The 25,065-nt window shown below is 45.4% G+C and overlaps 1 protein-coding gene across 1 annotated transcript; it reads right to left on the bottom strand.

Annotated features, from left to right (window-relative positions):
* Nucleotides 1-310: 310 nt before the first annotated feature.
* On the bottom strand, nt 311-24,280 carry TNFSF8 (TNF superfamily member 8). The gene is made up of 4 exons (XM_067742396.1): nt 24,086-24,280; nt 14,355-14,397; nt 2,492-2,563; nt 311-1,021 (listed from the first exon to the last, which is right to left on the bottom strand). Exons 1-4 carry the CDS (start codon nt 24,278-24,280, stop codon nt 627-629), a joined length of 705 nt encoding a protein of 234 aa, XP_067598497.1. The 3' UTR covers nt 311-626.
* Nucleotides 24,281-25,065: the final 785 nt, after the last annotated feature.

Genomic DNA, 25,065 nt, shown 5'->3' with positions numbered 1-25,065 from the left:
ATTAGATTCCGGATGGTCAGTTTTACACACTTTAGATCCTACTGTTCACACCATTTGTCAAGGTGCCCTGAACCTTGTGCCCAAATCCTGACTCTGCTGGGGTGACACGCAGCCAGATACTGCTAGTACCATCGGTTTTCTGCCAGTGCGGGGAACTTGCCTTTGGTCGGGGGCTTCGAGAACATTGCCTGGAATCTTAGTTCACAGGTCTGTGATGAGGGAGCCTGATCTTCTGGGATGGAAGAGGCTTTGGAGAGATTCAAACTCAGCCCCTTGATTTTTCTGACGTGGAATCTGAGTTCCAGGGAGGGGAAAGGACTAGCTCAGGTCATACAGTGAGTTAGTGATCGGGCTGGGCCTAAACCCATCCCTTCTGATGCCCGTGTGTGGCTTTGCCTACCACACCACATTGCGTCCCTGCCTTCTATCTGGAAGATACTTCACTCAGAACTCTCTTTTTAACCCAGAGTTGTATCTTCCCAGGAAACAGAAGGAGAAGTGTACTATTTAATTCCCTTTGTGGTTTCAGTCTTGGCCTAAAGTGTTCTTTTTTCCCCAAGTATCTGGAAGGATGAAGTGCTGTATGGTAGAGAGTTGCTTTCTTCCTGAAGGCCAGGAGGGATGGTTCAGTCTGAACTACTGTATAAGAAGATGGACAACACATTCTCAAGAGGAAAGGTGTTTGTATCCACATACTGGAATTTATCCACCTTGACTGATATGGTGGCGTTGACCTGGAGGTGCTCCAGCAAGAACTGAGAGAGGTTCTGGTATATGTTTTTGGTTTGCACTCCAGACTCACACACTGTCACCAGTGTCTGTTTTTTGACATCTCTGTTGATGAGAAGCTCCAGCTTCAGGTCGACAGAATGTTCTGGGCATTTCACAAGAAATTGCAGTTGGCAAATGATGAAGTACCAACCTGGGAACTGGATCACCAGATTCCCATCCTGATATCTGACTCCATGGGTAATGCCATCTTTGTTCCAAGACAACTTGGTTTTGTTTATATGCTTTGACACTGGAAAGAGAAGGACAAAAGAACCTCAGAATTATTAGGTAAATTTCAGATGCGGATTGGAAAATTTGAAGTCTTTATTCAAGGTTCCCCATTCAAGTCCTGTGTTTTCTATAATATTGACTGCTGGTTCAACCACCTGGAATATCTTCCATGTTACTCCTAGGCATTACTGAGTATTCAAGGTACAGGTACAAAACCACCCCCTGCCTTTTCTCTAATGCATAAAGCTGGAGGGTCAGAACACACACAGTATTAGACCTTTACCTCCTATGGAACTGTTTCCCATTTAATCATTGTATCATTCTGTAATTATTATAATTATTATTTTTCCCTTTTCAGACTGTTAGCTCCTGGACTGTATTCCCCATAAGTTCTGGACTATCATGGACATTTAATCAACCGATCAAGGAATCTTTGATCAATGGGGGACTGCTATTTGGTAGGCATTGCACAAAGTATCAGAGAAAAAAACATTCAACTTTGTTCAATTAGTAAACAGTTTAGGCATCACGAGGTCCAGGAGAATCTCAATTTGTTAACTTTCACATTAAGATACGTCCCTTAACATTGTCTGAATTTTTAAATGTCTTCCTCTCTTTAAAAGGCCAGACAGACATAATTTTGTAGACCCCTCAAGTGCACATTGAGGGCCTCTTCCCAGCTGGGCTTTATAGAAAAGCAAAGAATTAGCAGACCCTCTAAGCTGACAAGTTGGCATCGGAAGCCAAGTCTCTGAGTCTTAACAAGTGAAAATCGGCACTGATTTGTCAGGGTGTCTTTCAGAATTGGGAAGCTGGCGTGTTCATTTTAATTGCTTCCCTTTAAACCTCGTTGCAATTCAGCTGAAGAATGAGAACTGAGCTGACTGCAAAATTGAATTTTTTTAAATGAGCAGAATGGCTATTTCAGAGAATCTCGGCCATCTCCTCTGTACCTCATCTCTTCCAGTGTAAGTGCCTCTTATTATTTCATCTATGAGGGGCCTCTCTCCCGAAGCATGCTGCAATATGCAAATAGACCCTGTGCCAACATGGCCATTAAGCTGTCAATCTGGGCACAGGGCAATTTTGTGGCTCCCTTATGAATAACTTGATGGAGGCAGAGGTTAGGAGCCTGCTTCCCGTGCCTGAGGAAAAGTACTGCACACTTGGCCTGCAGCCCCTAGATGGATGAGTAACGAGGGGTGGTGCGGTGAGGTACAAATGCCCTCACAGGCCAGGGACGCAAACTTGAGACAGTGAATGAGGCTGAGGAAGTGGGAACCTTGTAGCTTTCGAGAGTAATGCTCTCCCTTCGCCCCCTAAAGCATTTAAATTCAAATTATAAAAAAATATCATGCAGGCTAAACAAAATCCACATGCAGGTCACATATGGCCGTGGGCTTCTACTTGTGACCTCTGGCTTAGAAATTTCAGAAAGGCCACAGGAAGTGGCCCTCATGTGGTTGGGTTCCTGGATGCGGTTACTGACCTTGGAGGTAGGCCCATGACTTCTTGAATGCAGCCCTTTCCAGGATACATGAGATGTCCTCTGAACAATTCCCTAAAAATAAGGAGATCCCGTGTTAAATGCCTCTCTCTGCCCCGGGAACTGGAGCTGCCAGATCTTTCTCCGTGACCCTTTGATGGAGACGATGACTATTCTGTTTCCATTTGGGGGACAAAAGGAAACCTGTTTATTTCTCATTTTGCTGTCAAGTACCTTAGAAGGTTTTTAAAAACGTGATTGCTCCCACTTGGGCTTTTACAAAAGACTGTGGAAGTTGGGGGGAGGAAACAGACAGGGCCTGAGTTCCTATATGTACCGGCTGCATTCTTGTTGCTTTATATACGCCACCTCACTTGATCTTTGCAACAACTCCATGAGAGAGGTATTATTATGTCCCTTTGAGAGGTGGAAAAAAGTGTGTGGACCAGACAGATGAAGTAGATTGTCCTACGTCAGTCAGTCAGCCAGGCAGTGGTAGTCAGAACACTAAGGCTGGGAGTAATTATTGCCACCCTTCCTTTAAGAGTGCACTAGTTGAAATATACATATTTCAGCTAATCTGATTCTCAGAATAACCCTGAAAGGCTAATCCTGGACAGTGTTGAGAGCTGGCCACTGCTCCAAGGTCATGCAAGTTGGTGGAAACCCTTAGATCCACCCCCATGTCTATATGATTCCAGAGAATCAGGTTTCTTCCTCAGGGCCATGTTGCTAGACAAAGGAGATAAACACATCTTGGTGCTCAGTTTTAAGAGGATAGAGGATCAAAGAGATCTAAGCAGGGAGCCTGCTATTTGGAGCGTCCTTGGCAAGGAAAAGAGACAATGTTTATGCCATTGTGGAATTTAAGAAATAAAAATATTTTAAATATATTCACTGGTGATGGCAGCTCAGCTTCTTATTATAGTAACTATTTCGTATGCAAAGAACCAAGTTATACATTTCCTTCAAAGACTCACGAATTCAACTTATTCTGGGCAAATCTTTTCTTCTCTTTGGGTCTTGGTTTCCCTAATCTGTAAAACTGGGAGATCTAAGACCTGACAATGACATCTTTTTGACGGTGTCACCAGAGATGATCGCTCATTCCATCCATCAGAGACCAGGCAGCCATTCAGTCGAAGTGGCCACACCCTAGCAGGCTCGTTCACTGGATCTTCTAGTAGAGCATATGTTGGGCTCACCATCCTCCCCATTGCCTTCTCTGTCCAGGCCTGAGAAGGTCCCTCCTGGCCTTCCTTAAAGCGGGGTGGGGTCCTTGGAGTGGTGGAAAGCTAAGTGAGGAGTCCCCTCTGCTGTCTGAACAAGCTCACTGCTAGAGGCACCCCCAGCAGAAGCAGGGGGCAGTTTTCATCCTTTTCTTCCCTCAAGGCATGAAGAGCTTCTGGTCCGAAGGTGTCTCAGGTGAGGAGGGCTGGTAGGCCAGCTGCCGTTCTTCTGATCCCATCTCTCACGCATCCTCCAACTAGCGTTCTTGTCCTGCCTGCAGCCCACGCTCTCGGGGTGTGTCCAGCCACATTCACAACAGCGAGGCGATGACAGCTGCCCATTCTTTTTTTTTTTTTTTGGCCATGAGGTGCGGCTTTCGGGATCTCAGTTCCCTGACCAGAGATTGAACCTGGGTCATGGCAGTGAAAGCCCGGAATCCTAACCACTAGGCCACCAGGGAACTCTCAAGGGCTGTTCATCCTTAAATGTGCTCTGACTACTGGTAGGGAGTCCCCCTGGCCCAGCCTTCTCTTTTTGGTACGTGGAACATCAAGTCAAAAGGAATCGCAGAGAGGCACGTCTGGCTGCATCTCTTCTCTGCTTGGAACCCCTTTCTGACACTACTGTGACTGCAGGATCAGGGCCAAGCTCCTCCACATGGCATTCATTTTCCCTTGTGTTCTAATCGCTACGGAATTCTGCGGTCTCATCCCTCACTTTCCCTCTTTCCCTGTACTCTCCTGTACTTGTCCCAATAGTAGTAGTAGTAGTAGTAGTAGTAGTAGTAGTGCTAGTAATAATAATAATAATAATAGCTAATACACATTGACTGAGGGCTGTTTCCTTGGCACTGTGCCAAGCACGTTACATGCATTATTTTACTTAATTCTCACAATCATCCCACGAGAAAGGTACTCTAATGACCTCTCTCTTGTATATAAGGAAACGGAGGCTTTAAAAAGTTCACATTCGCACAGCTAGTCAGTGGTGGAGTGGAGAGTCAAACCCAGGCTATCTGACTCTAATGCCTGAGTGGATTTTTGACCATTTTACTGAAGGTTGGGGCCTTGGGGTGCCCCCAAACACACCATGTTGGTTTTCCATTCCACTTGGAATTCCCCTCTTCACTGATAAGCTATTCCTTGTGTAAAGCACAGCCTCTGGGAACCCTTCTTTGACCCCTCCGTCTGTTTGGTATTTACCTCCTCTGTTAGATGGTGAATCCTCAGGGCAGAGACTGCTGTTTAACTATCCCCACTGCCAGCTCAGAAGCTGCTCTGCAAATGTTGAATTGGATCATCTAGTGTGTCTCTCTTACTCCCCTCTGTGGGTGTCAGCTAAGCTCTCAAGGCTTGAGTGGGATGAATGCAGAGTCTTGGCCTGCTTTCCCTTCTGGGCTGGAATAGCACCTGGCCTCAGTCTACCATTGGTTCTGCAGGTTAGGTTAGATTAAACGGGAGGTTAAGATTCAAGCCCTTGGCGGAAGCCAGCACATCGCACCAGGAACAGGCTCTACTCCGTGGCTGAAGACCCCCTCACACCCTGTCACTTGTGGTGGCATCTGTCAGATGAGCTTCTGTAAATGGGTGTCTGTAGAAGTACAAGCCTGGGGTTGGGTTGACTCTCACACATGCATGTTCTTGTTTTTTTATTTCCCCTTTGGTCTTTGCATGTTTGCTGGGTTGACCTCAGTTGTAATTCTGAGAAACCCAAGGATGGAAAAAAAAAACACCTTATTTTGAAGCATTTGCATTTCCTGAAGTCAAATGCCATGGCGTATCTTAGTTTTTCTTTAAGAATCTTTTAGATGTTTCAAGAGAGAGGGAAAACAGAGGCAACTCCCTTGAAGAATGACATCGCTAGAGCCGGCTCAATGAAGGGGCTGGGAAACCAGGACACCGGAGGAGCTCTTGGTGGAATGGGGCCGCTGAACTTGGAGAGGAGCCCAGGGGAGGGCACACTGGTGGCCTTTCGCAGCTGCCGAGGCTGTTAGGAGGGCCAGAGCTGAGGGGGGCCGGCTCTCTGGGGCCCAAACACGAAGGCTCCGTGAACGTTTAAGGAGGTGATGCACTCAGCTAATGGTTAACACCACTCCTGTTCCCATTTCTCAGATGAGGCAGTGGGAAGACGTTCATTAAGGACACACAACTCACACTGTAAGTCACAGTGCTGGCAGCTCAAATATTTGACCAGTTAGTGCTGTTCAAAGTTGTGTTGGACTGATGTGAGGGTCGGGAGGCTCTTGTCAAGACCTAGATGAATGTCTCAGGGGTCATTAGTCATGTGGCTTGAGGCTTCTCATCACCCTGTGAATCCATGCTCTGACTTTCTTTTTTGGTTATGAGACAGGAATCCTATAGTATTCCTGGAATTTTGAATTTGGGGAACATTGGGAGCAAAACACACCCGTTTCATTCACTTCCCAACCAGATTTGCTGTCTCGAGGGGTTTAGTTTGAAGAACTAAACACTAGGGTGGGGAAATGAGAACAATCTGCAAATCATGGCAGAGTAGATGGCCTGGGAGTTAGAATCTAGGAATTGTCCCTCTCTGGGCTGTCATGTCCCTAGCTAGATGAAGAGCAGTATGAATCTGATGATCTAGAAGGGCCCTTCTAGCTGATTGTAGCAGGCTGTGTAGACCCAGCTTTACACCACCAGGCTTGCTGTGGGGACCAAAAGTCAGTCCCAGCTCCAACTGTCTGTCTTTTGAGGCATGTTGCTCTACCCCAGCTAGGAATCTGTCTTCACATAGTAAGATTTCCAGGTAGCTGTATCAGTAGAACAGAGCATTTTAGGTCTGGGGACAATCGAAGTTATGAAGAGCCTTGTTCTGTTAGCGGTTTCCATGGCTCATAGAAATGGAAGTTCCCTGAGAACTCATCTGGTCCAGGCTTGGTAACTATGTAACACGTGTGTTCCTCAATGTTACCCCCCACCCAGCAGACTTGTCCTAGGTCACCCCATGAGTCAGTGACAGAGGCAGGGCCAAAACGCAGGACTCCGTGCTTCTGTGGGGCATTCCATCTTTTGGACAACCCAAGTACTCTGTGAATAATTCTGAGGACCAAGGCCTTCAGATGGGCAAGATTTGTAAGCGTTCTCCCAAGCTTTGGCCTCCTCTAGGGGGATCATGGAACTTCCTTGGGCTTTTTTTGGAAGCCTGGGGAGAAATATGTGCCAATGAAACCATCCTGGACAGGCGCACGTAAGACAGAGATAGGGAGAGAGATGTTGCCTAAGGTGATTGAAAGGGTCATGTTCTAGAGGTCAGAATAATGGCAACCTGAAGATGGGAACCCACCTTGAGATCTCAAAACATTAGACCCAAGAGGACCATTAGATGCCAAGTTAACCAAGACCCTAGATTTATGAGTGGGGAGACTGAACCCAGAGGGACTGAAGGTCTGGCTCAAGACCCCACCGTAGGCTAGTGGCAGAGCTGGGTTCAGAGCACAGAGTTCCTGACTCCTAGTCCAGGGCTCAGTCCCATTTTTCAGTCTTTCCATGTAGCAGGAAGGGTTAAATGTAGGAAGAAGTGGGTTTGTGGCCACCATACACGCTGGACTGAAAACTGATGAGACAGCTGGTGGTGCTGGGAAAACAAGCACAAATGAGCCTTCTGGGCTCCCTCTTCCTGGGAGAATGGCAGCAGGTGACTTCAGGCGGGTGTGCTGAACACTGCCAAGTTGTAAGTCAGGGGCAATCAGAGCTCCATTAAGATACAGCAATGCCCAAGGGGGCAAAACAAACCACACTTATCATTCCAGCCAGAAAGTATGTGGTCTGAGTGCCAGGCACCTTCCAGGTTGATACCAGGGCAAAACAAACACAGTGCATCTCAAAGAGAGCACCTGGGTTCTAGTCAAGGCTTTTAACTTCAGACCTGTCACTTTCCCTTACTGACCCTCAATGACTGCATCTGTGAAGTGGGGATGGTAACAACCCAAACGTATATGGATGTTGCAAAGATGCAATGAGATTATGGATATCAAGTGGCCGGCACAGCACATGGTAGCCCCTTCCTCCCCCACTCCTCTTTCCCTAGTTGTTACAGTGGCACAGTTTAGCAGTGCTGCTTAGCTGATGAAGTGATCTGGCTGATGAAATGCTCATTAAACCAGAGCTCATGGCATTATCTGATGGATTGAAGTTTCTCAGTTATGTACATAAGTGTTTGAAGCCATCTGATGCTCCCAGGGAAGTGTGAATAATCCTCCTCCCATCTGCTGAAAATATTTTAATGCTTCCAAGAAAGAGAGGAATCATCCTCATGACTCTGCATCTACCATGTCCTGGCTTCTTAGTTCCTCCCTTTGGCGGAATATCTAGGAGAGTCCCAACAGTGACATCTAGGGGAGAGTCCGCTATCAGTCGAATTCAGAATCAAAATGAATCCTTAACCTAAGGGTCATTTCAGCCGTTTTCTCAATGCCACCAGGCCAGCTAGTAACAGAGAAACTCCAGGATGCGCTATTTGTTAAACAAAGGACAACTAGGTGACCCTGGATTTACAAAGAGCATTTGGGGAATAGCCATTACGGCATGCTCAGCGTTAAGCACATAGAAAGCCACCAGTAAGTACAAATTGGGATCAAGCTGAAATTCATTTGAATCCCTTGAAGGTTACTTAGGATTTTGAGGTCTTTTTTTTTTTTTTTTTTTTTTTTAGCCACATGGCAAGGCTTGATAAAACTATCAAGTCAGATAGTTTTACCTTACATACTGCAACAGGTCAGGATTGAAAAGACTCCAAGGGAATTCCCTGGCGGTCCAGTGGTTAGGATTCTGTGCTTTCACTGCTGTGGGCCCCGGTTCGATCCCTGGTCAGGGAACTAAGATGCTGCGTGCCTCACAGTGAGGCCAAAAAAAACCCAAAAGACAGGTTAAGAGTGGGCTTTAAGTGAATGGGTTTAAAGTGAATGGAGAAGCCAATAAGCTCTTTGAGGCCTGTGACTATCTGAAAAGCAGTTACCCCATGAGCAGGGGTATCCCCACTTACTGTGGAAAAATAAACTACAACAACTTGTAGACTGGGCAATCTAGATCCAGATCAGTCCACCTGATGGAAGTGAGGTCTCTGCTGTTTTTCATTCTTTCTAGGGGAGGAGGCTGCTGCTTCTCTACCTGCCTCTTTTGCTGCCAGTGCAGCATCCTGGTGCGGCTGCAGCCATCCAGATCCCAGGTGTGTGACACCAGGGCTAGCGGGGCATTGGTGAGTAGCTAGCTCCTTGGTTTAGTTTCACTGCCTTCGATGGGCAGCTTGTATCATTTCCCTGGGGGTGGGTTCACTGGTTACAACTAGAGAGCTAACTTACTTGATCTCTTTTAATGCCCACATTTTCTTTTTAGCGGGGAAACGGGGAGAAAGGTAGCTTGCCAAGCCATGCACAAATTACAAATTGTTAGAATGGTGACATGGTCAAAGAATCCTAAGATATTTGATTCCTGGAATGTTATATTCAGAGCAAAATCCATGCTAGGTCAGGACAGCTGGCTTGCCCACCTCATGCCTGATATTTTCAAAAACAGGAAACTCCAGTCCCTGGGAGTTCAAGTCATAGGACTGGAGTCTAGGTATTCCGAAGTTCAACCCAATTCTCTGCCTTTTGTACCTCATCCCCAGCTGGAGACTGAATTCAGGCTGAGGGTGGGGAATGCAAGAAGGGGTACAGGACCACTTCATGTGGTCTGTCCACTGTTCCCACTTCCTCAGGGCCTCCAGGGAACCTTGGGATATTAGGGGCCATGTGGCATTCACAGGAAAGACAAACTCTTCTAACTGGCAGGCTGTGGGGAGGAAGGAATCATCCCAGGTCTCATGACTCCTGGGGCTTGAATTTGGCCTCTAGATCCCCTGCCGTGGGCCCTTCATGCCCCCTACCACCTCACCTCTTGTGCAAACCCACGTGTGTGGTTGTGCTAGTGGCCCTGTCTGTCTCAAAGCTCGACAGCAGAGAGCATACTTCAGTGCCAAGAAGAAAGACAGCTGCAGGAGCAGGTGCTCAGGAAGTGGCAGAGAGCCTTGGAAGGATTCCTAGCCTTGGAGGACTGGTAGGGGCACCGGAAGGAAGCACAGTTGTGTTGTACTCAGCATCTGACCATACAATCCTGGTTCGGCAAAAGGGCTCCAAGGAGGTCAGCCTGCCTTCTGAGGTCTCCCCACTCCATGCTAGCTGTGCAGTCTTAGGCAAGTCAAGTCGGTAAACCTCTCTGTGCTCTAGTTTCCCCACTTATAAATAATAAGGGGCTACTGATTATCCCCCGGACTTGTTGTGAGACTGTACGCGTGAATCACGAAGCACTCAGCTCAGTGCGTGGCACGGAGTGAGTGACCCATCAGTGTTTATTATTTTCACTTCACCAGATCCTCACACATACCTAGTAAGGGAATAAGAGAAAAACTGACTTACAGGTTGTCTACAGAATTCCTCCAGTACAGCTAAGAATTGATATTTTGTTGTTGGGAAGTTAGGAAGGCCTGGGGCTGAGACCAAGGTGACCAAAATTATTTTGCAGTAAAAGCAGTAGAATTTGAGTTTCTGCAGAGTTTGTGAGGGGAAGTGAAGGCGTGGTGAAAATGGGAAGAAGGAGAGCATGGCCACAGGGCTGAACCTCAGGGAGCAGTGCAGTCCCTCCAGAAGGCCCTGGTGGCTGGGGCGCAGAAGCCTCACGAGCACAGAGGGGTCTGCAACTCAAGTCTGCCTCATCCTCCATGATGGAAGGCACTGCCCCGCCGCCTTCTCCACGTACCCTAAATGCTACTGTCAGCTTTGCTACACACAGCTGCGGGTGCTTCTGGAACTCTGGGGACCTCAGGCATAGGGGGCTGTGTTCCAGGGTTTGGGGAAGTAAGGCACATACACGAGCATAGGTGAGAGTCAAAACGCTGTGGAGGCAGGAGACTGGAACAAGAAGTGACGAGAAGCAGTACAAGCCTCCCTCGCCCAGCCCGCCTGGACTCTGTGTCCAGAGGACTCATGCTCGACCATGTGGCAGACAAGGGTCGTATCTGCTGTCCCATTTCACCCTCGTAGTAGCTCTGTGCAGGAGTCCTTCATGGCTGCATTTGCCAGAGAAGAGGAGAAGCGTGTGGGAAAATGTTCTCCTCCCATTGCCCTTCCTACCCTTAGTCCCGGCTGGGCCCCCGCATGGGCCACTGAGTCCTAGGCACGATGGAGTGTGTGTGAGGTAGCAGTCTGCCAGTGACAAGTCTCCTGGTTGGGAGCGGGAAGCTTGTGTTGAGACTCAGACATCTTTTCATTACAAAAAAAGGCTTGGCTTTCGGTGGTTTCCCTGCAGCTAAGTGTCATCCTGTGTTACATTACTTTAGTGTACGGACATGGCCCTGTTTTCCAGCCTCTGGGCTGCTGCTGGCTTCCTGCTGATGGTGGGCAGTTTCCATCAGTTGGTGGCAGAGGTCTCCCTGGGAAGTGTCTGGCTTCTGCTCTTCTCCAGCCCCGTGACAAACCACATGCTGACCCCTGGGGCTTCCTCCCTGGAGTTTCTGGGGGACGATGCCTCTCTGCCTGGAATGTCTTGCAATGGCTTTTCAAAAGGGAGTTTGCTGTTTCTGCCTGTTTAAGAGGGGTTTGTTGGGGGAGAAGGCTGTGTATGCAGACTTCCTCAAGGCTATTAGGAATAATCTTTTTAGACTTTTCTATATTTCCATAATGAATGAAAGATTGGAGTATCATAAAGCATCAAAGTTGGAAGGGCCCTTCCAGTTCATTCAGTACATTGTTGTTATGTTATAGACGAGACCCAAAGAGGAGGAAAGACTTGCCCAGAGAAGCACAGCCTGCTGGTGTGAAGGTCAGTTCTGGAGCCCAGGCCTTGCTCCAAGGTAGTGTTCTTTCCACCTCACCCTGCTACTGTGTCTGTAGTTTGCCAAGTTAAGAGAAGTGGAAACTTGCATTAAAAGCAGGAGAAAGCTAGGGACCACGCACAGTAGGTCACTGACATTTTATGGCTGAAGCATGTCATGTGGGGGCTAGAGAGGAGCCCTGGATTCTGATCCGTGCTCTGCCATCCACTCCCTAGATGACCTTGGGCAAGTCACCTTGATTCCCTGGGCCTCAGCTCATTATCTGCAAAATGGGACTATTAATCCCCGTGTTGTTTGCTTACAGGTTGGAGGCTAATATAAATCCAGGGGAGGTGTGGGAAGGTCTTTAACGAAAGTTTCATGGCCCTGGTGAGAATTATTAGCATTTTCTACCTGGTTGCAGAAACATTGAATTGTAAACTGCAGTCAGTTTTGGATTAGTTTGTGTTCTGATATCTACAGTGATGGCCCATTTAAGAAGCGATCTGGTAACTGATCTAGTCCACAGCTTCCAAAACTTTGAATTTTATGGACCAAAATAATTACTCCAAAATGTAAATTCAGTTACCAGTATACAATGGGCAGCTTATTATTTTGCCTTGTGACCATTCAAACAAACAAACAAAATAACTCTGACTAAAAGCAAACCAACTTAATTCCCATCTATATCAGCTTCATGTTGTAAAAGAAAGGACATTTTAATACCAGAAAACTGTAGAGGACTTCCCTGGTGGCTCAGTGATTAAGAATCCGCCTGCCAGTGCAGGGGACACGGGTTCAAGCCCTGGTCCGGGAAGATCCCACATGCCGCGGAGCAACTAAGCCCATGCGCCACAACTACTGAGCCTGTGCTCTAGAGCCCGTGAGCCACAACTACTGAGCCCACGTGCCACAACTACTGAAGCCTGCATGCCTAGAGCCCATCCTCCTCAACAAGAGAAGCCACCGCAATGAGAAGCCTGCGCACCACAACGAAGAGTAGACCCTGCTCGCCGCAACTAGAGGAAGCCCACGTGCAGCAACGAAGACCCAACACAGCCAAAAATAAAAAAAAACTGTGGAAAAGGAGGTGCTCTCAGAGGAAAGCATAGTTGGCCATGGGAAAAGGGGGATCAGGTTAGAACCTCTGTAGTTGGTGACCTACGATGGAAGTGCAGAAACTGAGACCCAGAATGGCTGAGGTCGTGTTGCCTGATCAAAATTGTCCTTGTCGTTGGGGTCATGTTCTCCCTAAAGATCATCTCCCCGTCTTGAAAAATGAAGTTCTCGTCAAAACTTGGAAAATCTGGATGGATGTGGAACAGTGGGACTGGGGAAGGGAAAATGACATTTACTCAGTGTGTTTGGTTTCTTGCAAGCTTCCGTGTTCTGAATCCAAAGCCGGTACTGTTTCCATGATGGGGGGCAGCACACCCTGGTCTGTGGGTGAGATCCGGACCACCGCCTCATTCTGCGCATGAAGTCTTGTGGGCCCGCAGCCATGCCTGCTCATTTGCTGCTTCTGCACCACGGCAGTGGAGCGGACTCGCCACAGGGACTCTTATGTCCTGCAAAGCCTAGAATGTTTACTCTCTGGCCCTTTACAGAAAAAATTTGCTTACCTCTGCATTATGCCATCTCCTTTTTACCTCAATGTGACTGTCTACAGAGGCATTGTGGGAACTGAGGTCACATGCTAAGTAATTCCAGCCAAAGTTAAGCTATTGTTGACAAAGCTGTATTTACTAGTCTGCCTTGAAAGATCCAGAATGCTGCTCCTTTTAGGGGATTTTGCCCTTACTTTCTAAGTCTCTGGATGACAAATAGCAGGAGAAGCATGACTACGGGTGTCCTGAAGGAAACTCCAAGTGTGGTGGCTGCTGCTGTGAGAAGCTGTGTCCAGACACTTACGTCCTCTGGCCCCAAGCATGACCTGGTGTCTCTATCCAGGTGCCTGTAATGACCCACTCTTTCTCTTTTACTTTTTTTTCTCTGAGCTGTCTGGTGATCCAGTTGCTAGCTAGGTTCTGAGGGTTACAGGACTGAGATGGGGCTAAAGATTTTGGGTTGAAAGAACACTGGATTAGAGATGAGGACATCTGGGTTCTAGGTTTGACTTCATATGACTCTGAACAAGACCCTTCACTTGGTCTTACTTTTCCTCTTCTGTGCAATGAAAACATTCATCAGATGATCCCAAAGTTTTTCATTTTCCATGTTAACCTAACTCTGCATATCACCAGTCTGGGGCTAGTAGAGACAATGCATTAATTAGTGACTTCAGTGATAGGAAATATGAGGGGTGGGGAGGTCTGTTTCACAAGCCCTCAGCTTCATTATGCATTTTGTCTGTTACCGGTTATTTAATGATTACTATGTGTTGGTCACCGTGCCAAGCAATATCTGGAAGAGATCTGACAGCTTCTCCAATACCTTCATGAGGTGGGTATGATTAGTCCTATTTCACAGATGAGGACCTGAGTTTCTCAGGTGGGGTGTAGAGCCTAGATTCACACCCACATTGCCTGACTCCAGATTTTAAGCTCTTAACACAACGCTGCCTTGTGTTCCTCTCTGTGTCCGTGTGACAGCCTATGCCAGAGGTACAGTTTTCACTAGTGGGAGAGTTGAGGGCTGGTGGGAGAACTTGTGGGGAGGTGAGTGCAGCTCAGAGGCTGCTCGGATGAATGGAGAAGCATCAGCTCTGCCCTGACGGCCCCCCTCCGCCCACTCTCCTGTTGGACACTATCGTGATGTTTCTGGTTGGTAACCATCTGTGATGTGATATGCATGCGTCCCTGCACATTTATTCCTAATTCCAAAGTCTTACCTCCTTTAAGGTGGAATTTGCCCGGCGGGTTGGGAATGGAGTCCTGGAAGAGAAGAAAGAGGAAAAAAAAAAAAGCAGCATGAGAATGTCATCAGATTGAAACAGCTATTCTTTTTCTTTTCCATTTTGGTTGTCCTCAAAGTATTATGCAATTTAGAATTCATGTTCCATCTGACTCTTAGATTTAAAAAAAATTCATTCACTGACTTAGTTTACAGTGGGCTTTCTCATCATTTGCTTTACAACCTGCTTATCAGAAACACAACTGGAGGATTGCTATCCTCATTTCACATGTGAGGAACGGGGGGCCGAGAGGTAAAGTTTATGGCAGTTCAGGGACTAGAATCTGCAACTCAGCTTTCAGTCCAGAGCTTTTTGTTTTCACCACCACATGTGTTATTTTTTCCTACTTTGATTAACATAAGAGCAAACAAGTGTATTATATAAATATATGTGGGTTTTTTTTCTATGTTTGATTCAGCAAACAGTGAAAGTGTGTTGTAAACATACCTGGGAAGGTACGTTTCTATTTCTCCTGTGGTTGGAAATACTGAGTTAATAGAACGTTTACGTGCCAAGCATTGCGAAGATACCAAACATAATTAAATTGGGTCCCTGCTCTCATGGATTTATTACAAGTTTATATTTGACTACAACATCTAAATACTTATAAATATATAACATAAAAAGCATAAATGTATATTATTTATTTTAATAGTCTCATGTTTTATGTTATTCTATAATAAGCGTAAATATATGCATAAATATTTACATAGTTAAGTAAGAGGTTGATAGCAGATACTCTGATAGCGGATTGTCTTCTGAAGGAGGGCCTCCAGGCTGGGGAGTGGAGGGGATGAAAGGAGGTCTTACTCAGGTGCTCTGAGCAACAGAAGCAGGTGGGCATAGTTCTTCACCCCTAGTTCTTCAGAGACTAGCTTCCTCCCCGGTCTCCCCCCAATTTCTCCCCACCTCAGCCATTAGAGACACCCCTCTGTTGTCCTGCCAATAAGGAATGAAGTGTCTTATTTATCTTTTGACCTCTCCTGGTCAGGATCTCCTATAGTGCATTGGATTGAAATATTAATAAAGACCTAGAGGAATGTGAGCATTTACAAGGATGAAAACAACTTCCCAACTTCTAACGGAGCAAGAAGTGTGCAGCTTCCCACACCTTATTTTCTTAGTGTCCTGTATGAACACCTAGGACCATCTGGAGTCCTCTCTTTATTCTACCGTCGCTCTAGGGGCTCTGTCCTTTGCCTTCCATTGCCAGCTCTCCTGATCAGTGACTCTCTGCTCCAGCCCAGGTGTGTGGCAGTGAGTCCGAGGGAGACTCCTGAGGCAGCGCCCCGGCAGAGCACTCTTGTGGCGATGGAAGTCAGTATAGATTTGGGAGCTTCAGCTTATCAGGGAGAAGAAGTGAACTTGGCTCGAAGGTCCTTTCCTCCCTGCTCTAACAGCCTATGATTTTGTTGCTTTAGTTGAAAGCTCTTAACCTAATTAACAATGCTGTACACTTGTGGTCTCTCAGTTGCACATGTAGTTCAAAGGAGAACCTGATGTCACAAAATTCCCCTCCCGGTTGCCTCTGTGAGACAACAAACAGCATTTCATAATTTATAATAAACACCTAGTTTACTGCCAAGCATGTCCGTCGATTAGAGTGATGTGCAAATACGTGAAGAAGAACATCTACGTTTAAATGTGGTGCTAAGACCGTTGAATTCATTGGCTGCCCAGGAACATGTCCAGGGACAGTGAGAGACTGCCAGAGCGGCAGTCCCCGCGGAGCCATCGCAGCGGCCACTGGCAGTTGGGAAATACCAGAGAATCATACATTCAGCACATGTTGAATTGGGCACCTGGTATGTGCCAGGCTCTAAGTTAGTCATTGGAAGACATCCTGTGGATTTTATGGCTCGATCATTAAAGCAGTCATTTAAGATATACAAGTAAATATCTAATTAGAATTGCAAGTTGCGGCAAGAGCTGCCAGGAGAGAGGCAGAGTTTTTCAAAATAGAACGTCTTGAACTTTAGCATGTGTATGAATCACTTGGGGAGCTCATTAAAATGCAAGTGCTGATTCAGCACGTGTGGGTGGAGCCTGAGAGTCTATTTCTGACAAGCTCCCAGGTGACATCGGTGCTCCTGGCCCACAGGACACAATTTGAGTAGAAAGGTTGTAAGAGATAATATCTGGAAGGAGACCTAATTTACATGGGGGGTTGGGGGTACAGGGGGAGTCTCTGCCATTTGAGGGCTTTCTGGTTTTCTAGCTTCAGACAGGAGGATGTCAGAAACAAAGCTTCATAGTACAGGAAAGAATCCTTTTGCTTGAACCTTCACCCAGGACCCATGATATCCAAGACAGAAGTGTGACTATTCCTATCTTGAAGAGCTCCTGGGATGAGGACAGGTCTCCATAGCTTCCCTTGGCTACCCATGGTAGATGAGATCAGAGAATCAGGGCCAGTGGGGAACCAAGACATCCTTTAGTCCATCAAGCTAAGTTTCACAGGCAAGGAGACTGAGACACTCATGAGTCAGTGGAATCCCAGATCCCAGACTGAAATTCTCCAGTGCTCTTTCCCTGGCTCTATGCCCCAGGAGAGATGCTGTCTTCAGAAGCCAAGGATAGAAAAGCTCATTCTTCCCCGGCCCCCCGGCCCTTAGTAGTCCTTGTTTTTGGAGGTGCAGAAGTAGGGTATGAAGAGATGACGACTTAAATTTTGCTGAGGACCCTTTCTGTGCTATGCTCAGTGCTGTTCATCTATCTATTCCTCTTTAGTGAGGTACCTCCCAGTCTTAGAATTCTTTCCCATACCTAGCCTGGGGATCCGGGTCTTGGCTGGGGAAATGTGAACTACCTTGCTTAGCAACTTGGCTTTGTGGTAAACAGTACATAGGCTAGACATAGACACAAGCAAATGGACCCTCCCAAGTTGGCATTCTCAGCTCCATTGAGTAGCTCAGGAAACTTCATCTCCGAGGTTACCAACCAGGTACATTTCATTAAGTGTACTTCTCTCTCTCTCTTTTTTTCCCCAGAATCTGTGTGTCTAACGGGTATCCTCAACAATGTTTCTGTGTGTGGAGGGAGGAGCTGTCACATTTAACTTGTTTGTTTCCAGGTGGAATGGCCTGTTCCAATCATCTTCCCTGCCTAGGAGTCTGTTTTCCCATTTCCTTTCATCACTGTGATTACAGGGCTAATAATGCTTCCCTCCGCTGGGTTGTTGTGGACATAATAAGATATTATACATAGAGTGTTAGCAAGTACTTGAAAACTGTAGTTATTTTGGTTACTCCTAATGAGGTGCTTAATTTGCCTCAATACCTTGAAAGTCTTATTTCTTTTTTGCAGAGCAAAGTATCACAGGGCATTTCAATTCACCCCTATATTTTATCTGGGCTGAAAAGCAGGGGAGTCAGCTCTCAAATTTACTTTGAAAAAAGATACCCTCTCTGATGGAAAGTGGCCAAAAGGAACTAATATTTGGAATATGCCAGGTGGCCTCCCATCTTGTAAGGTGGGCCATGGAGACCTTTGCCAGGAATGCCTCTCTTATTTTCCAGTGAACGTGATTAAGCACTCAATGAGGGTGCTTAATCCTTGGGGGCTATATGCTTTACATGCATTATCTTATTTGATCTTTACCCCAAGAGTTAGTGATTGACTAAGACTTAGAGAAGTGACTTAATGATTATAGAAGGTCCCATAGATGGTGAATAGCAAGGAAAGTGTTCAAACTCTGGCGTGTTGACTTGGAAGGCAATGCTCTTCAATGCCAAGCCACGTTGCCTCTCTAGGGTAGGGCAGGATGAAGCTGGCGCAGGAAATTCTCCTGAGACTCCATGAGAAAGTGGTTGGAGGTCATAGAAAAATTTCCTTGACAGCCTTTGTTTTGGTAATGTTAGTGAAAGTGGTCATTGGAATACAGTGGCTTAAAGCAGTGCTTCTCCCCCTGGGGAATCTAGTTAAAATGCTAATTCTGATTCTGTAGGTGTGAGATGGGCCCTTAGGTTTTGCATTTCTAATGAGCTTCCAGATGATTCTTGTGCTGCTGGGCCAGGGTCCACACTTTGAAAAACAAGGGCTTAAAGACGTTACTCAACAGGCAATCAGGATACTGAGGCCTTCCTTCCCCGAGGAATGGGGAATGGCTTCTGGAGGCTGAGTGCGGAGCTGAGCTCATGCATGGGTTTAGGAAATCTTCCTAGTCTGTTGATAGGGTGGCTTCCTATCCTCTCATCTTCCTCTATCAATGCTTCTTGCCACCTAGCTCTAAGTCCTGCTGCTCCCCCGTGCAGTCTGGACTGACCTCTGTTCTGGCCCTGCAACTCCTGTCCTCACACTTGGGCTCGCCTTCTCCCAGGCTGTGCGTCTCCTCACTCTTGCCTCACCTGGAATGCCCGGCACCATCTCCACCTGCCACCATCCTTCCAATGGAGAGCTCTTCTCCATTGAAGAATGTCAGCTAATAAACGCACAAAGAATGATAGAATTAGGCAATTATCATTCTTCAACCCTCAGTACATTAGCTGACTCAGATGAGGGTCATCATCAAAGAATGCCAAAAATGTGGAGTGAAGGATATTGGTATGTCTTCAAAGTATTACCCCATAGATGACTTATTAATAAGAAAGAACAAAGTGTTCTACTAAAGAGATAGCCAGTGGTCTCCGCCTGAATGAAGGGACTAGACATTATTGCCAATGATGGGGCAACCTGACATATATGCCTCTAGCTCTGCTGCAGTAAGAAGTATATAACATCGCCTGTGTACTGTTCTTGCCAAAAATGTTTCATCTGAATATAATCATGAGTAAACACTAAGACAGTTCCAAAACGTAAGCTATTCTACAACAGAACTGACCCTTTGAAAAAGTCAATGCCGTGAAAAGCAACAAAGAGCAGAGGAGATTGTTAGATCTGCGCTTCTCAAACTTAACGTGTGTATAGATCACCAGGGACCTTATTAAAAAGCAGGTCTAGAATGGGGCTTGGCATTTCTAACAAGCTCCCAGGACCACCTTTTAAATAGTAACATTCTAGATTGGAACAGATAACCTGAGAGTGGATTCTGGGTCAACAAACAAAACAAGGCACAACAGCTGTAGAAGACATTTTTGACCAAGTGGAGGAAATTAAAATATGGACTACATATTATAATAAGGTGATATTGCCAAATTAACATTAACTCTCTTGGCTATGATAATGGCACTGCAGTAAGTAGGAAATGGGTGCTGAAATACATGCAGGTGAAAGGTCACACTATCTGAAACTTACTTTCACATATATAGAAAGAGCAGAAATATGGCAAAATATTAACACAGTGAATTTAGGTGAAAGGTTATATGGGTGTTTACCATTCTATTTTTCTGTAGGTTTAAAGTTTTTCAAAATAAAACTTTGGGCATAAGACATGATCCTTTTAATTCTTGGAGGAGGCTCAGCTTCCCTTCTAAGCTCTTCTGCAAAGCCTTCCCTCATCCCAAGCAGAAATTGTCTTCCTCTCCTCTGGTATGGCATTCAGTGCCATTCTGCCCCAAATTCAGTCTCTTGAGTGTTTGGGCCTCATTTCTCCAACTTAGAGATTCTCAGAGAAAAGGGTCCTGCCTTACCCACTTGGGTCCTTCCCTCACAGCCCAGCATAGGGCTTTCCCTGGAGAAGATTTTCAGTGGCCTTTTTTGGATTGATAAATTGAATGCATTGGAGAGAGTAACATGGGTAGAGAGAAGAATCACAGGGCATTTCAATTCTCCCCTATATTTTATTGGGCTGAAAAGCAAACCAGAAAACCTTACCACCATGACCACCAGTCACTACCCCTATACTCCACTCTTGGTGGGGAAGTAGAGTGGTATTGTAAGGATAAATTTTTTTAAAAAGGAATTTTCTTTGCTGATAAAGGGAAAGAAGGCAGCTGCTTTCTCTTCTTTCTAGAGGACATAATGAGCCCTTGCTAACCGTGTGGACTGTAAATGGATCTCTCTAGGGGTTGGATAAGTCCAGGCTCCTGGTTTGTAACAGAGGTGTCTCTAAGATTGAAGACCTCAGAGCCACTTGAACTGTAAACACTTTTGGTGTCAACCTTGTAGCCTATATAAATCTATATATAACCCTTTGTCTCTGGAGGAGATATGAGAAATTTTATTATTTTTCTTTTTTTGTTGTTTTTCATTCTTTGCTGTATGAATTGTGTGAAATTTCATCCTGACACATATGCAGGTACTCTGTTGTGCTTACTCAGTAAGAAATCCATTTTCTGTCTTTCTCATGAAGATCTGTCTCTTTGTTGGTAGGACTTTTACTTCCTCAAGAGTAGTATATTGGTACAATCTCTTTGGAAGCTGATTTACATAATTTATAGAAATGAAAAACACATTATATTACCACCACTAGGAATTTGTCCCACAGATATACTTGCAGATGTGCACAGTGGGCAAAACTTCTAGAGGAAAACCTGAGTGTCCTTCACTAGGCACGGTGAAATATGAAGTACAATAAAATGCTATGTGACTCTTCAAAAGAATGAGATGGACTTCCATGTACTGGCATGGAAGGATCTCCAAGATATACTGTCAAGTCAATAAAGCAAGGTGCAAATTTATGAGTTTACTATAATGACCTGTGTATACTATATATTTGTAGAAGCAGAGATTTTTGGAAGGACATGGAAGAATCTGTTAATGGTCATTATCTCAGGGAAGAGGGATTGCTGGTTGGGTGGGGAGAGTGTGAGAGATTTCTATTTTTCTTTCTTTTCCCTTGTTTACTATTTACTTTTCTTAAACCACAAGAATAGAATATTTTAAATAAATATAATAGTTTAAAGGTAAATAAAATACAGCCACCACAGAGACTTAAGACATCAGTAGGCAATAAGTTCCATAAGTAACAGGAAAGCAGGGATTTTGTTGGCTTTGATCAAGGCTCTGTACCCATTACTTAGAACAATGTCCTGTACACAGCAGATGCTCAACAAGTATTTGAGGTTGAAACCTAATTCTTTCTTTGCCTCTGCCAAGGAATTTGGCCTTGGAGTTATTTGGTCTTCAAGCCAAATCTCAAGGCGATCTTTGTTGATTTTCCTACATGCCTTTCACTTTTCTTCTCCATCACTTTTCTCACACTGTTCCACTGGCCAGGAAAGCTCTCTCCTCTAATCTCCCTTCACCCATTTGAAACTGTGCACATTTCTCAAGCCAAACTGAAATGTCAATCTCCAGTGAAGTTTTTCTTAGCTCTGCCTGGGAAAATGTTCTGTCTCCTTAACTTGTGGTCTCATGGTAGCCCTATGTGCCTACCTTCCATCGCTTATTATATATTATGAGTTAAGCGTGTTTTAAATTTTGTCTGTGCATGTGCCTTTTCATTTAGAGCTGTGACCTCTTAGGCCAACAGAACCATTCTCATGGTTCTCACCCCTGCCCCGATCCACCCTCACAGCAGAGTGCTATGTGGCCACCAATCCATTCCATTGTTAATAATTGGGATATGAGTTTAAGGTCCTTGGTTATCTCCCATTGACTTCTTTATCAGAAATCCTGTTAGAGTCTCTTCACTGTCATTTGTACCTGTCCTAAAGCCAGCCTGCATTCCCTCCTCCTGTAGGAAGCCTTTCCTGATAACTCAGGCTCAAGGGGATAACTCTCTCTTCTTAGCTCTTCTAACAGTTAATATCTGAACAAATTATCGGAAATGGTATGTGTAAAACACTTCACTTTTAATGTCGCAGTTCTTTTACGCAAGTAACTGACATTTCTCGGGCTAAGAAATCACAGTACACCAAAGCCAACAATCAGACTTTGAAGTGGATCTTTTCATATCCCAACGTGAGGCTAAGTCAAGGAGATGGATGCCAAGAAGATAGCGCTCCCAAGAGAAGAGCAGGAACAGAGTTTCTTAGTGCTTCTGTGGCTGGCTGTATCATCAAAGGGAATGGTGTCCTGATTAAATAATCAAGCAGTCTTTACCACTTTCTCAGGACGACTTAGGTCAAGCCCTGTCCCCTTTCTGTTCCTCATTTTCCACATTTACAAAAATGAGGGAGAAAGATCCACTCTCGTTCCTTCATGGAAAGAATCAGTTCATACAAAGGTGGGATTTGAATAAGGACCATTCTGGAGCTCTCTCTAGCTTTATATGTTACCACCACACCTTATACCCCCATCATCTCTTTCTCTTTTCCTTCCTTCCTTCCTTCCTTCCTTCCTTCCTTCCTTCCTTCCTTCCTTCCTTCCTTCCTTCCTTCCTTCCTCCCTTCCTTCCTTCCTTCCTTTTCTCTCTCTCTGTCTCATAGCAGTTCTAGCTGCAACCTTTAACTACAGAACTTTTCAAAGACCACTTTAATTTCTTTGCTCTGGCTGTTGCTATAAAATGTTACACCTCTGGTTTACTTCAGATTGGAATTATAGAAATTATAGAGCCTCTACAGAAAAAAAAAGTGTCCTAGAATGTTTTCAAGAGTATTATTCCTAGTAGATGTAGATGAGCCCATTAAATGATGACCTTCATAAATTCTACAGTCTAAATCTCAAATGCTAGCAATTCTGTTTTCTTTCACTTTTGTGGAGATATGAGCCTCAAAGTTTCATTTAAATTTCCAAGCTTGATGACACTTGAGAAACAGATACCAAAGCCTGTTAAAGCCCTGTTCTTTTTAGCAATCAATAAGTTAAAGAGCGTTCAGCCTAAGACAACTGAAGGAAACCAGAACAAATTCTGCAGGATTATAATACCATACAAAATGGGAGCTTTGAAGGAATAATAGAAATGTACTTACTCTGGCAGGTTGGTGGGGGGTACAGTTCATAAACTATCAAAATTATTTCATTAAAAAAATTCATGAGCAATATATCCTATCAGTACAGTATTTTCTATAAAATACATGCTGGTGGATTCTCTGTAAACACCAATTTCCTAAAATATAAAGAAGCTTCCTCCTTCATCTCTTCTGGTTTCACAATAAATCTCACCATTTACTTCAAAAAAAGGTGAATTTCCTGAGACCCTTTGGCCTCACAGTGTGTACCCGTAATTGCTTGTAGTTTTAGAATTCTGAGCAGTCTCAAGGGAACAGATGTGAAAAACATCTCTAGGTTCTGCCTCTGTGCTTTATGTTTTTGTGGAAGAGCTAAGCTCTTCAAAGCAGTGGCTCAGGAGGAAGCTTTCAGTCTGTCTTGTGAGCTTTAACGCTGAAATGCCCAAGCTCTAAGAAGCCCTGGTCTTCTCTCTTGCCTCTTTCCCTTATAGACTTTGGCCTCTGAAACTTAGCTCCAGGTTAAAAAAAGCTCTTAGCATTGGATGAGGCCTCCGAAGTCTCAGGAACATTTAGACAGAGAATAGAGAACCTTGGAATCTGGTCTGAAGGCATTGAAGACATGACACCAAGTTGTACAAATGTGTTACCAAGTTTCCTTATCACTTCCTTCCTTGATAGGAATGTTGCTCTGGCTCAGCAACATTTAACTATTAATTTCTCAAGGCTAAGAGCTCCTCTCCCTTCTTTTGGCTCCTGGGAGCCTGGAAAGTTTGGAGATGATGGCTCAACAAAATTTTCTCTCCAAAAGCCAAACTATTTGAGAGAGTTAAGTTCCCATTTCTTTGCTCCCTTTCTCTGCGTGATACAGGTTCTTTTTTAAGTTTATTTCCAAGTCTCTCTCTGGAGAAAACTGAACATAAATCAGAAAGGAAAGGCAAAGAAGAGAAGTCCACTTACCGTCTTCTGAACTACCAGCACCATAATGGTTGCCACAGCAAAGACGAGACACAGAGCCAGTGAGGCCGTGGTGAAATAGAAGTAACTGCGGCTAGTGGTTCCCAAGTGGCTGGTGACGGAGCCTGCGGGCACATGCATGGCTGTGTCTTGAGAAGGGGCCAGTGGGTTGAGTGCTCGCTGCAGCCCTGCGTCCATTCTTATATAGTCTTCCCCACATCACACCTTATCTCTCCTCATCTGATTTGGTTCTGGGCCCGTCTCTGTTCCAAGAAGGATTCTCCCCCTGCATCCCGGATCACGTGACTTGGAAAAAAACCTTCACCGTCTGCCTCATGAAGAAATGCTTCTCTGGGGGCGGGAGGCGAAAGGCAGCAGCGCGGGTGGGGGAGAGGTTCATTTTTCATCGCCAGGGATTAATGTGAGTGAAGAGAAACTGTAGCTACAGAGAAGGTGGCTGATATCAGAGGGTGAGTAGGAAAATGACGGTTTCCCTACTCTGATGTGTACGTGTGTGTGTGCGTGTGTGTGTGTGTGTGCGTGCGCGCGCACAAAGCAACTTCTGTTTCAATCACACTCAGCCACAAAACGCCTTCCGGCCTGAGAAGCTGCGCGTTCTCTTTAGCAAGGCCTGTGGCTCAGAAGTCCTCATCAGAAAAATGTCTCTTTGCTGGGCCTTGGGGAGGCTGGATCCCTTGGACTGTGGTAGAATGACTCAAAAGGTTGATAATATTGGCTCCTGCTAAAAACTGGAAATGCTACCAGATATCTGGGAAGGAAGAGCCCACAAATGTGGAGATTGAGCCAAAGGGAGACAAGCTCATGGCAGTATGCAATTTGGTGACAGGTCCAAAGATACTGTTTGAGAGCAGGAATCTGGAGACACTGATCTTCTGAACAAAAATTCCTGCAGAGTGTATTGGGATCTGTTAAATTTGCATATAAACTTGGGCCTGCCATAAAACTCAGAAAAAGGGGAAGGA

The sequence above is a fragment of the Pseudorca crassidens genome, chromosome 7 (genome assembly GCF_039906515.1).
Source record: "Pseudorca crassidens isolate mPseCra1 chromosome 7, mPseCra1.hap1, whole genome shotgun sequence".
NCBI lineage: Eukaryota > Metazoa > Chordata > Mammalia > Artiodactyla > Delphinidae > Pseudorca > Pseudorca crassidens.
This window is presented reverse-complemented; position numbering and strand designations above follow the sequence as displayed.